At 40.3% G+C, this 14,532-nt stretch overlaps 2 protein-coding genes across 2 annotated transcripts in view; one reads left to right on the top strand and one right to left on the bottom strand.

Annotated features, from left to right (window-relative positions):
* LOC108670926 overlaps positions 1 to 6,771 on the bottom strand; it is a 16,036-nt gene extending 9,265 nt beyond the window's left edge. The window contains exons 1-2 of the mRNA XM_018158420.2: positions 6,751 to 6,771; positions 6,350 to 6,454 (exon numbers count right to left, since the gene is read on the bottom strand). Coding sequence (XP_018013909.2) covers positions 6,350 to 6,448 — 99 coding nt within the window. The 5' untranslated portion in view covers positions 6,449 to 6,454; positions 6,751 to 6,771. The remainder of the gene's footprint in view (positions 1 to 6,349; positions 6,455 to 6,750) is intronic.
* A 3,886-nt stretch (positions 6,772 to 10,657) lies between these two features.
* LOC108670927 (probable ATP-dependent RNA helicase ddx17) lies at positions 10,658 to 11,518 on the top strand. Its single transcript, XM_018158421.1, has one exon. It carries the CDS (start codon positions 10,658 to 10,660, stop codon positions 11,516 to 11,518), a length of 861 nt encoding a protein of 286 aa, XP_018013910.1.
* The last annotated feature ends 3,014 nt before the right edge of the window (positions 11,519 to 14,532 follow it).

Here is a 14,532-nt window from a genome sequence, read left to right on the forward strand (position 1 = left end):
ATGATGGAGTTGTTTGTGGTGAGTGAATTGGTTATGATGTGAAAAGAGTGCGCTGGTGATTGAATTGACTAGGTGTGTTATTGATGTGATTTATATTATTATATTGAGCTGTTTGTATGCAGGTAATGTTGAAATTATATGTGTGAAAAGGGACTGTTGCGGCATGATTGTCCCTGATGTGCTGGATAGCAGCAGCAATATCACTAGTGAACAGAGTGTGGAACACTCAAGAGAACATCAGGAACAATGGCAGCAGAAATATCATAAAACTGAACACAAAAAAAACACATAACGTATGCAAAAAACGGAGCAGCAAACACGCCACAAAACTCTTAATTAAATGACAACAACCTAAACTGAAGGAAATCATGAGTGAACCTGATTATTTCACACAAAAAAGTTGCAGTTAATATAAGTAAATTTAGAAACAATTGAAATCAAATGAAAATTATGCAATATCTAAAAAAAACTCCAGGTGCATTTATTAGAAATGAATTAACAAAGTAGGTATCATATCGATTGCAACGAATTGCTAAATATTCTTTCGTTAATAATCTAAAATTGACAGAATTGTTGCAGTGATCACATTGGTTATTATATTTATCGATTAGTTTGGTAAGCACGATGTAATAATAACAACAATATTTTCTTCAGTATAGCCATAACCTGACGCAGTGTTTACTAGCATAATATTAACAAGGTGTTAACGCTGCTGGGGCGCTATATCGGTCGTGTGGGCGTTACGGTCGCTGAAGAATTCGGTTGGTGGAAGCGTTACAGTCACTGTAGCGTTTGAGTTGTGGTGGCGTTACAGTCACTGTAGCGTTTGAGTTGTGGTGGCGTTACAGTCGCTGTAGCGTTTGAGTTGTGGTGGCGTTACGGTCGCTGTAGCGTTAGAGTTGCGGGGGTGTTACCGTCGCTGTAGCGTTAGAGTTGCGGGGTGTTACCGTCGCTGTAGCGTTAGAGTTGTGGTGACGTTTCGGTCGCTGTAGCGTTAAGAGTTGCGGGGGTGTTACGGTCGCTGTAGCGTTAGAGTTGCGGGGGTGTTACCATCGCTGTAGCGTTAGAGTTGTGGTGGCGTTACGGTCGCTGTAGCGTTAGAGTTGTGGTGACGTTACGGTCGCTGTAGCGTTAGAGTTGCGGGGGTGTTACGGTCGCTGTAGCGTTAGAGTTGCGGGGGTGTTACCGTAGCTATAGCGTTAGAGTTGTGGTGGCGTTACGGTCGCTGTAGCGTTAGAGATGTGGTGGCGTTACGGTCGCTGTAGCGTTAGAGATGTGGTGGCGTTACGGTCGCTGTAGCGTTAGAGTTCGGGGTCGTTACGGTCGCTGTAGCGTTATAGTTGTGGTGGCCGTTCGGTCGCTGTAGCGTTAGAGTTGTGGGGGCGTTACGGTCACTGTAGCGTTAGAGTTTCGGGGTCGTTACGGTCGCTGTAGCGTTAGAATTGTGGGGGCGTTACGGTTGATTTAGCGTTACGGCCGTTGTAGCGTTAGGGTCGTGGGGGCGTTACGGTTGCTTTAGCGTTATACGGTCGTTGTAGCGTTAGGGTCGTGGGGGCGTTACGGTTGCTTTAGCGTTATACGGTCGTTGTAGCGTTAGGGTCGTGGGGGCGTTACGGTTGCTGTAGCGTTACGGTCGTTGTAGCGTTAGGGTCGTGGGGGCGTTACGGTGGCTTTAGCGTTACGGTCGTTGTAGCGTTAGGGTCGTGGGGGCGTTACGGTTGCTTTAGCGTTACGGTCGTTGTAGCGTTAGGGTCGTGGGGGCTTTACGGTTGCTTTAGCGTTACGGCCGTTGTAGCGTTAGGGTCGTGAGGAAACGGTCGCTGTAGTTTTACGGTCTTTCGGTTGCCTGTTTAGTGCGGCTAATTCAATATCATAATTTCTTTCTGAATGGAAAACGATTAATGAATGAGGCACGATAAACACGATATGAAAATATCTACAGAATGACGCACGATAAACACGATATGAAAATGCCTGCAGAATGAGGCACGATAAACACGACATGAAACGAGCCGAGAACGATGATTAGAGTAAGTTTTTATGCTCGTCCATTTATGAAACTGCAACAATCATATTAGATAGTTCTAAACATTGTGGGCTTTCAACTTAGAAATGCAATTTTCGCACATATTTTTACGCTAGGAAATTGTATGTTAACTTACAAATATTTTTACTTCAGAAAGATTGTAAGTTACCAAATAAATGAAATGAATTATGCATGTTTGATAGATAAGATTATGTTGCCTTTAATTTTTCTACTCTGTAATGGGGGAAACAATTTGTTTTGAATACAAAAACCCCTCTTATCTTCGCGAGTTTTTGTTTGTCGCAACATTTTAACTGAAGAAGATTTACAGTAAATCCCATTTCCGCGCACCCAGCATTAACTCTGACAACAGGATAGCCACATGAGTATTCTTAATACAAGAATACAATATAATTGAGCCTTAAGTAGCATGTAAAACATTAATTAGGGAATGCCTGTTCATGCCTGTAAACAATTTATGAGACAGCAACTGCATACCTTGCATGTATATAGTGCATCATGGTTCAGGTGGTACAAACTCAACGTGAGTTCATACTTTAATTTTCATGTATTGCGAAGAGTCATTGAGACATACACTATGAATTCATGCCTCTCTGATAATAATAAAGTTTTATACTCGATCGCCATAGAAAAAGTTTTCCCAGTTAATATCAGTCGTCACACATAGCGACGTACTACAAACTCCATTTAGCTGATCATCTTAGGGTTATTACTTCTCATTTTTAAACAATTAAATAGTAGCCACTGCGTAGAATATCTTCACATCTATGTGTCTACATCAACTTGTGACGGTTCATTATCTAAGAACATGTGTTCGGTGAAATGGGAAAATCTATGTCTGATCGAACAGACATAGAAACGTCTTGAGCGGCCGACAGACACTTAGCGGTCTGCATGACAGCAGTATGCGGAATGCATCAATAAAATTTAAACTGAATATTAGCCGCAACAGAAATGAGTTAGACTTTGTCGAAGCGGCTGTCCAGTTTTCTTTTATATCGGTCACTGCCAGACTCCTGCGGCTGATACTAATTACGAGACGAGACGAGACAACAGGGCTTGTCGCGGTTAGCAATAATAGCCGGGACAATTTTCGCCTTTCCGTTTAAATTCCGGGACAACTCCGAGACGACATGACTTAAATAATTACCGGGACACAATTTTTAAAGTCCGTGACACAAGCCTTGTCCTGGTGCATACGTTAATCCGGGACAAATTTTACCCTCTGTCCCGTTATTTTTCCCGGTCATTTTTCGCATCGTCCCGGTTGTCCCGGTTCATTTCGAGGAAATTATTCAGAGACGCAGAAGTGCAATCACTGCTACGTGCAGAAACTGTGTCACTATTTGGATAATATAACCCATTCCGTTTTATATTTATACTTAAATATAAAACGGAATGGGTTATATAACGGGACCTGCTGACGTCAGAAGCCGTGATTTGAGGTCAGCGCAGTGCCCTCCTCCATATGCACAGAGGTCACATACGGCAATTCTTGCGGGGGCTAATAACCAGATTATCATCATAGGCATATTATTACTTAATATAACCAGATTATCATCATAGGCATATTTCAAGTTCTGCCGGCACCAACAGGCAATAATCCAATCACGTCTTTCGCATCTAATCACGAATCACGGAATGTAAGTTACTCAATAGCAGCAAGGCAGAAGTGAACTAAATAACACATATCTATGGTTGGTATTTACAGACGAATTCCCGTGAAGTTCATTGTTAAAACTTGACAAATCTGCTGCTGCTTATAATGAAGAAGTTGTACTACTTACTCAATCCTAATTAATTTTCTATCCAGCGTGACTGTGTGCGAATAATGACGGTTGTCCGTGTGAGGTCAGCAATGCAATTCTCTTATCTGAATTTTTTTTGTATGGGTACAAGCTTTAGTATGACATTTATAAGCCTGGAAAAAATCAACTCTTTATTGATACGCGGAATTGGAATTACAATGACTGATATAAATGCCTGCGTCCAGGATCCAGCCTAAATTATCGTTATCCTACCACCAACATCAATCTCGACTTCCACTAATGAAATTATTATCTACTTATCAATAAATTAATTTTTAAAATGAATGATAATTGTGAGGATTTATGGAAAATTTTTATGACAAAATAACTAATTTAACACCACTATGTAAAATGTAAAAGATTTTTTTATGCATCCAGATGTATCAGTAACCTAATCAAAGTTTTATATCCATGTGACCTATTTAATAATTTAGCTCTCAATCTGATACACAATTTACTCATTATTCGATAGATATTTTATTGAACTAAATATTGACAAAAAATGTTCAATTTTGATTAGTTAAAGCCTTGTTATTTTACAAAATGTACTTATATTTTATAGAAATCATTCCAGCTTAATTTAATTACTAAATGAATGCTTAAGGTTAACATTAAGGTTAACATATTTAAGGTCAATCATTTACTGTGTATGTTATTGAACATACTGCATTACTGCACATTCCGGCAGTCATGTTGCCTCAATGACTTGTACTCACATTAAGTGTTTTAATATCCAGTCAAAAAGACCAGGAAAGCTACAAATGGTGCTAGCCGTGACATTTCAACTTATTAATCCAAGTGACAGATGTGATTAATTTTTTTTCGGAATGCATTCACTGCACTGTGCATTCACTGTGGAGATTTCGGAATGCATTCACTGCACTGTGCATTCACTGTGGAGATTTCGGAATGCATTCACTGCACTGAGATAATTAAATGTTCGGTGTAGAGACCGTAGAGTTTTTTGCGTACAATTCACGGCACTTAGGTAATTAAATGTTCGGTTTTAACGCCGTAGAGTTTTACGTAAAATATTCCTGATACGGAGGTGCCTAACCGTCCGACGATAAAGTTATGCTGTTTCTGCCTCATGTGTTGGGTCATTAAGAAACTTTCCCTTCTCTAACGAAAGTATGGAGAACGACAGCAATAAATGCCTCCATTAGTCATCCACGGTTCAAACACGGTTCAACACCACGAAATGACGGGCAGTTGGGAATCTATTTGAAGACATTATTACGCTTGCCAAAATGCGGACTAAATTACTAGATATTATAACTATCAAATGCCACATTTATTATGGTCATTATTAACAATTTCGCTTACAGGTGTGGAAAATACCAAGAAACATCCGTATTGACTTAATTGTTCAATAATAAAAATAAATAAATAAAATAAATATTGACTTAATTAGGGGAGCGTCTCCCTAAAAATTTATCTCAGTAATTTACAGAGGGATCAATCTGAAATTTGGTACACATATGTAAAACAGAATTCTAAGACATTTTTGTTCATGTGATTTTTCGAAAAAAATTGAAAGAAAACGTGAAATTCTTAGAAAACGAAAAAAAGGGGTACTTTAGAAAACCTATCTCCTCCTAGGATTTTCAAGCTACAACATCGAGACACATATCATTCGATGCGTAAAGACCACATATACAAAATGATGTATTGGTTTTTTGAATTTCTCATTTTTGTGAGTGTGGGAGCATTTTGTCCGAAATTGTTTGAAATTTTAGATTTTACCTCCACTTTCCCCCCCTTTTTGCCACATAAAATCCGAACTATAACGAACTTAGAAAAACCAATACATCATTTTGTAGATCTTTTATTTGCAAATCGAACGGTATATGTCTCATTGACGTAGCTTCAAAACTCTAGGAGGAGATAGGTTTGCAAGTCAGAAAAATGTTGTTTTTCAGGAGAGCTGAAAAACTGAAAATTTTTATGAAAATTAAAAAAAACTGCATTCTAAATAAATCTATATTACAAAAACGCATACATCATTCTCTAGATAGTGTACGAGAACCAGACGACGTAGAGAGACAAGTTTAGTCTCGTTAGAAGCGTAATTTTCTAAGCTTTAAAATGAGTGTAAAAACCCAAAAAGTGAAAATTTTCGATTTTTCGGGAGACGCTCCCCTTAATGGTTCAATAAAAAAAAAATAAAAAAATAGGAAGCGAAACAATTTTCAGCGAAACATCGTTTCAATAAGCATCGTATCGTAATCACACGCAATCCCTGTAATAAATTCTTGCTGGGGTAGCTAGTATAAATTCAGCATAAATAGTTGGATTGATAAGAATTAAGGTCATGGGTTGAAATCAAGGGTTGCGGATCAATGTTATTGCTTGAAATGAAAGGTTGAAGATTAAACTAATGGATTCAAATGAAATCCACTGGTAATCAAGGTTGATGATTAAGCTCATAGATTGAAAACAATGGTTGAAGGTTATGCTCATGGGTTGGAGGGTTGAGGTCTAGGGTTGTTACCTGTAAGCGGTGTCTGGCAGTCTCCCCCAAGACGGGGGTTGGAGATGGACCCCTGGTGATGTTGGCGGGGAGCACAACCCGCAGCCCCGCTCTGCTCATCCTCAGCTGGTGGGGCGATTAGTCGCATATTAGTCACGAGAATTTATCAGTTAGCATAAACAAGGATGGGAGAAACCTAGTTAGCTTATTTACATTAAAAAATCCAGCATAAAATTTAACGCTGAATAGCTCGAACCTCATGGCTTACCCTCTCCCTATTTGAGGGGTTACCCTCTCCCCTAAACCCCTTATGGTCACATATACCCCAGAAAGACAACTTTTTGCGGAGTTCTCTACCACAGTTACTGCGCTCAACGCATCAGGAGCAAAGGCATAAGCAAATATTTGACGCTGCAACCTACTTCTTTACGACGTCGCTGAGAGAAGACGTGGCAACGGGATACGAGCTGGTGGAACTGCCGGGGGGGGGTTGGTCTCACGTGGGTGACAGGCGGGTGTGGGGATGGGCGGGATGGGGGATAGGCTGGTATGGGGGATAGGCCGGCGTGGAGGATAGGCTGGTGTGGGGGATAGGCTGGTATAGAGAACAGGCTGATGTGGTTGTCAAGCTGATATGGTAGACAGAAAGAAGTGGTAGACAGGCAAATATGGTGGACAGAATGATGTGGTATATAGGCACATGTCAGGGACAGGCCTATGTATAGTTGTTTGGCCTCAGTCTGGACATTGTTTTAATTCGAGATGTTGTAACAGTTTTACATTTAGTCAGAGTATTTCAAGTGATGTAGATAACACGAAACAGCGATAAGATTATAACATCATAATGGGTTGATGTTGTGGGTAGGGTCGAGAAGATAATTTGTGATCACAGTGAATTGCGGACAAAATTCTTTTGATCAGTGAACTGCGGATTTCCATCATACCAGCACTATAGTTGAGTAGTTCCCAAGACGATGAACGAAGTTATACGTGTTGAAGCTTTTGCGTCATTGAAATGAAATAATGAAAGAAATCTCTTGTGTAATTTAAAGTTGTTGATGGTGTTATCATGAAGTTAGGGAAGCAAAATATATTGCTGCTACTAGCTAAGATCTTGAATAGTGAGATGATGAAAATGTGAAGGTGAGCATTACGATCATGTTGAGATGGTGATAATAGTTTGCTACAGAACAAGCGAAGAGAACCATGATGGGACTGCTGCCGATTGTTGCGAGCCCAGGTAATTCAGATGAGAAATTGAAATGGAGAGACGCGGGGGCAAGGTAGTACAAGAGCGTTGCTCAATGCCTTTTAGTTACGAGATTAATAAGTGAAAATTTGAATGTAGTCACTAAAAACCAACACACTTCTTTTGACGAATAGTTGCAATCGTTAAAAAAGTTTAAAAGTTTTATTGTGACACGATGATACTTCTTAGTCTTCACTAAGATACTTCTTAGTCTTTACACTTGAAAATAGTACACGTTGGTATTTCTTTTTTTCATCACTTTTTTCACTTAAGTATTTAAGTTTGAGTTGCCACAAACTTTATCTTATATTCTCACGATACAGACATATACAAATATGCGGTATTTAAAGTTCTCCTGCCAGAATTAAACACAATCTTTTTAATAAAGATAACAATATACCTGAGGGAAGATGTTCTTTTCTAGAACCAAATGTATATAATACTGCCGCACACGTTCGTATTTAATAGGTACTTATGAGTAAGTTCATGAATAGTAATAGTAATAGAGTAATCTTCTTCGTAATGCAAATATATGCATAACGAAGATTTGATAATCTCGGCGCCATACACACGAGGTTCAAGTGTATATTCCAGCAAGTGATTGGTCCTACATCAACGGCCTGTGTTTTCACTCGGTTGCTATGCAAAAACAATGCTTCAAGTGGAATTTTTAACAGCAGGTGGACTTTAATTACAGAGAGATAGTGCGCTCACTTAGAATTGAGAGTTTAATTAATGATATTTTTATTCTTTTCTCTGTACATCTTGCATTTTATCAGGTCGAAGTGGAAAAATTTACACGTACATTCTGGATTGCAGCGACATTGTTCCTTTATTTGGACATGGTGGTTCTTCATTAGGTGTTAATTCAAGTGATGATAGAAAACAGCATTTATTTTAGCTCTTCAACATAGTTTTGTTTGATTTTTAGTTTTTTTTTTAACAAATCCTGGTGTCCTGTGTTATTTCAACAAATTTGAAATATAATTCGCTATCATTATTATTAGCATCACAGGGAAAATTCGAACTGGTACAAAGACGGGATTTTTTTGTATTAAAGCGAGGGAATCTTCAACAATGTGTGGGTCATCCTGACTCAGTTTGGTATGAATGGAGTCTTATCAGCGCTACGTGCAAAAAGTGATTCGCTATTCGGACAATATAACTCCTTCATTTATCTGAGTGTGTCGCCCTCAGCAGCGGGGGGCGGAGGGGGCGGGACGTCACGTGGCAACACAGCCCCCTTCCCCCCCCCCCCCCCTTGCAGCGATGTCGTCACAACCACAGCCATGTGTGTCGCCAGTTGCTAATAATCATATTATAATAGTTAGAATACTAAGTTAGAATTACATTATACTATTGTAGATTATACTATAGTATATATACAGTATAGTATGCTATACTGTACTAGGATTATTGTACCCAGAGAAATAAATGTGACTATGTCCAAGTTTGGCAACACATTTTTTATGCTTGTTTGGGTCATTCTGACACAGTACAGCCTGGCAAAAGAACGTATCAGTGCTACGTTCGCACTCTGAACGTGTTGAGAGTGAGAAAAGTGTGTCACAATTAGGACAATATTAGCCATGAATTTTTCTGGGCGTATAGGCTTGACTTCTCTACGATGTATTGGGAGCCAGATCGAAAGAAGACTCAGAAATCTCGGAGGGGAATAGAAAACCTGATTTTTAGCGCATTTTCTCATTTATGGAAAAAAGGCGCTTTTGTGTTCGTCATGTCCGTCCCTCTGTCTGTCGGTCCGTCTGTCCGTGACTTCACGTTTTCGTCGACGAGAAAATGCGCTCTCTGTCACTCACTGCAGTGAGTACTGAGTTATATTTTTAAAATGAAGGATTATGAGGCTGTGAGAAACCTGGCAGGCTAAGTGAGATAATGATTACAAATTTTTATACCCAGCTGACACTGTCTCTGAGATATTTATAGCCTTGATGGAAACTTTATTGTTACCCATCTCGAAACGAATAAACTTCAAGCCATACATAACGAAACGCGTTTAATTTGTAAATTTATTCGTCATGCCTGGCTGATGTAACAAGGAAATTGAGGAACAAATGAGGGAGCACCTGCAGCCAATTTAGAGAACACCTGCAACCCATTTAGAGAGCACCTGCAGCCAATTTAGAGATCACCTGCAACCCATTTAGAGAGCACCTGCAGCCAATTTAGAGATCACCTGCAACCCATTTAGAGATCACCTGCAACCCATTTAGAGAGCACCTGCAACCAATTTAGAGATCACCTGCAACCCATTTAGAGATCACCTGCAACCCATTTAGAGAGCACCTGCAGCCAATTTAGAGATCACCTGCAACCCATTTAGAGAGCACCTGCAACCCATCTAGAGAGCACCTGCAGCCAATTTAGAGATCACCTGCAACCCATTTAGAGAGCACCTGCAGCCAATTTAGAGAGCACCAGCATGAGGTAGAGCGCAGGATCTCAGCGTCAGGTTCAGCTGCTCTCTAACACCAATATAAGAAACTCGTGGACACCGCGGAACGCTTTTCTTTGAATAACATCTCGGGAGTGTCCATACTTAATTGGGGCTTGTATTGCATTTCTTCATCCCCACTCCTCAAGTTGGGGAAGGAAACTTTATATTCAGACGTCATACTCAAACTTTATAGTGAGATCTTAAACTTTATATTCAATCTTATGCTCTACAGACAATCCTTGAAGAACATCTCGGGAGTGACAACCTTTGACGCTTACAAGGTGTATCGTCATCCCCAAACCCACGCCCCCGAGGGGATTTGGGGTTGGGGAGGTACTGGGGAGATGCTGGGGAGGAAGGGAAGGAGGAAACTCCCCGGCCGAGCCTAGGATCGATTGCGGGGGCGGAAAGAGGGGGGAAGGATCTTCCTCTTCCGAATTCATTTCATTTTCGTAGCGGTACTGAAGTTTATTGTTACGCTGTCCACGATAAAAAGTTTTTGTAGACAACAGCGATGAAACCGCAAGACAATTTTCTTTATTAATCGAAAGAATGTGAATTTTTTTCAGGCCAACAATATGCGATATACCGTACATATCGGCGACGATGGTTTTTTTTGTGCATGTCACATGGCGCGTGGTACAACACGTCACAGCACGCGTGGTACAACACGTCACAGCACGCGTGGTACAACACGTCACAGAGCGCGTGGTACAACACGTCACAGGGCGCGTGGTACAACACGTCACAGGGCGCGTGGTACAACACGTCACAGGGCGCGTGGTACAACACGTCACAGGGCGCGTGGTACAACACGTCACAGGGCGCGTGGTACAACACGTCACAGGGCGCGTGGTACAACACGTCACAGGGCGCGTGGTACAACACGTCACAGGGCGCGTGGTACAACACGTCACAGGGCGCGTGGTACAACACGTCACAGGGCGCGTGGTACAACACGTCACAGGGCGCGTGGTACAACACGTCACAGGGCGCGTGGTACAACACGTCACAGGGCGCGTGGTACAACACGTCACAGGGCGCGTGGTACAACACGTCACAGGGCGCGTGGTACAACACGTCACAGGGCGCGTGGTACAACACGTCACAGGGCGCGTGGTACAACACGTCACAGGGCGCGTGGTACAACACGTCACAGGGCGCGTGGTACAACACGTCACAGGGCGCGTGGTACAACACGTCACAGGGCGCGTGGTACAACACGTCACAGGGCGCGTGGTACAACACGTCACAGGGCGCGTGGTACAACACGTCACAGAGCGCGTGGTACAACACGTCACAGGGCGCGTGGTACAACACGTCACAGGGCGCGTGGTACAACACGTCACAGGGCGCGTGGAACAACACGTCACAGAGCGCGTGGTACAACACGTCACAGGGCGCGTGGTACAACACGTCACAGGGCGCGTGGAACAACACGTCACAGCACGAGTTATCAAACACATATTATTATTGTGTTTGATAACACAAGACGAGTTATCAAACACATATTCCTTCGTTTAATTGTCTTCCGATTGAACCTTTGGAAATTATACTGCATTTTTATAGTTCTTTGTTAGCTTTTTTCATGTTAATTTTGTCCTTTCGAAATAATGAATAGTACAAAATACAATTAAAATCTAAATGGGCCGACAGACCAGTACATAATTTATTCAAAAAATGCCAAGTAGAAATAACATTGAAGATAGCAACGATCTCGTGAACATGAGTCAGCATTATATGCTCATAACATTCATTATAATTCAGATCACCCATATAATAGGAAAACGTCATATATCTGCCGTAATTATGATCTACGATCAGGTGCTTTACGCACGCCATTTTGATGCTCGAGAATGGAAGAAAATCATGGAGGACGAACGTCAAATTTTATTTTCTAAACTAAAGTCTTTAATCGTAGTACCAGTGCTCATGATGCGAGTCAAAGACATAATGATAATATTGATAAGTAAAATCGAACCCTTATTTACAACTTTTAAAAATGACCGCTTTTATTTGCAGAGATTCGATACTCCAGTAAATATAAAATTCTGCTAACAATACAATATTGTTGCAATGCCTCTGGCAATTTCAGTTCTAGGCTACGGAGTGGCAGGCAGTTCAACGTGACTGAGCAATGCACCGCTCATCGATCACGTTTAAAGTTATAGCCATAGGACGATAGGCCCATTTTCTGCACCGGCCCCGCAAAAATACATGGTTTTCTTCAATAAATATTGCATCAAGTGTAATTTATGACAGAAATTAAAAATCAAATGGGTCTAAGTTTCTTGCTTGCAAATTAGGTTTTCGTCTGTGATTTTCGTCTTGATTGCAAATTAGGTTTTCGTCGTTCGGCTGTGAAGTTAGACGATTAAGACGACAATGACACATCTACGTGTCATTAACTTTTATCAACTGAATCAGTTGTACGCGTACAAAATTAAATTGCAACGATTTTTTTTTTTTCAATTTAATTGACTGTCTTTGACATCATAGTTAGTTTAAATTGAAGATGATTGCCAAGTGAAAAAGCTATAAAGTAATTTTCTGCTATTCTTTAATTCGAGTCAAGACAATTTTCAGATCAAACTCCAAAATTTAGGGAAATTTTTTTTTCACTGAGATGAAGTAACGAGTCTTTATGATCCATAAACTCAGCTGAAAATTGAACATAAATACTCGTGCGCAAAAGGATGAGGACTTTGTAATAAATCAAGAGATTTATCACATGAGTTAAAGTTAAGAAGCACAGCAGGTCAATAAATATGGTCAAGTCGATAATTCTCTCCACCGCAGCAGCCGTCTCAGCTTTAGAAGTTCACTCAGGAGCATGAACCTTACTTAACTCGCCGCACGGGAAACATTTTCAAGCACCTAATCAAATAAGAATGTTCGCAAAATAAATGGTTACCTCACTCAAATAGAAGCAATGTAAAGTTATATGGATGAAATCCAGGTGAATTTTCAAGTATAAATACATTTGTCAGTATTTATTAAAAAAAGCTTTTATAAAATTGCTATTGAGCACTTGCAACGTCGAATTAAAAGAAGACACCATTCACAACAATTGAAATATTTTCAATTGACTATATTTAGATAAATGTTCGTCTCAAAAATAGCTGTAGCATAATTGAGAGCTGATCAAAACCTGGACCGCCCAACCAGACGCGCGCGCATATAACCTCTCACCACGACACCACGGCTGCACTGGAAAGGCAAAAGAGTAAAGACAGCCGAGGCCGGAGACAGAAAACCGATTATTTTCCCGGGAGTAATGCGCAACGCGCCACTGAAGCATGAATAGTACGGTGCATTGTTGAACTATATATGGTGGAACTAGCACGGTGTGCGCAGAGCGTAGGTAGAGAGTACGGTGCATTATTGAACTATATATGGTTGAACTAGTACGGTGTGCGCAGAGCGTAAGTAGAGAGTAGAAACGCAGTGACTTCGGCGGAGACTCTGAGTCACAATTGGGTTGGTTCTTGAAAATCAAAACGTCTGCCCAAGCAGGATATATTTTGTGTAGTTAGATAGAAATTGTTCTACAAGGCAGGTTTTATTGAAGAGCAGAGAGTATTTATTTTTACAATTTTCTTACTGTTTTTCTCTATTCGGCAAATTAGGGTTTTGATAGGATTTGATAATTAAAATATTAGGTTTCCAAGGGACATCTTATTATAATTTACGAAGGATTTAGAAGGACGTTGAAACTGTTCTTGTAATTCAAGCTTTGATTTCATTCGGTATCTATAATAACCCAAAGTTTGTACAAACGTCATTTCAACTTCAAGTCTTGTAAAAATCTTCCTTGAACTTGAAAAAAAAATCTTTCAAGTGTTGCAAAACTGCATTTGTAAGGTCGTAACTCGTAATAAAATGTCCCTTGGAAACCTTATTATTGAATTTTCAATTAATTTCAAGAGTCTAATTCGTCGAATATAGTAAAACAATAATTAAGTTGTCAATAAGAAATACTCTCTTCTATGAAACCTAGATTAAATATATTTTAGTGCAATTTAAAGCTGTATTCTTTTTCCAGATGGTTTCGCTCACGCGACTGACGTGAACATTAAAACCGTTCGCGAGTTAGTGAACTGTCACAGCGTCAGTTATGGTCTCTTGCATTCGAAGGTCTACAGCTCATAGTTACGAGAAGTTATTATTGGCTAGTCTTGATGACATCTTACTCAAATGTCAATTAGGTTTCCTCAATAAGAAGTTGAATTAGTGCGCGTAAAATTTCTTCTGAAAGTTAATAGACGTAGCGTAATTTATTATTTTATTGAACGATAGAAACTCAACGAGGATACGGTAACCGCGTTGTGAATACAAAAGTTTAATGTGACGAGTTTCCACCGGATCGACACTTCAGCGAACTCAAGCGCGAACTCAAGCGCGATCTCAAGAGGCAAACCTAACTTCACCTTCAACTTACCCAGTCATAAATCCATAAATACCGAATGGATTTCTTTCAAATTTGAAATATAAGTA

This window comes from Hyalella azteca, unplaced genomic scaffold, assembly GCF_000764305.2.
Source record: "Hyalella azteca isolate HAZT.00-mixed unplaced genomic scaffold, Hazt_2.0.2 contig1481, whole genome shotgun sequence".
In the NCBI taxonomy this organism is placed as follows: Eukaryota; Metazoa; Arthropoda; class Malacostraca; order Amphipoda; family Hyalellidae; genus Hyalella; species Hyalella azteca.

Excerpts from the sequence above, each read along its gene's own strand:
- LOC108670927 (XM_018158421.1), top strand. The coding sequence starts at position 10,658 with ATGTCACATGGCGCGTGGTACAACACGTCACAGCACGCGTGGTACAAC.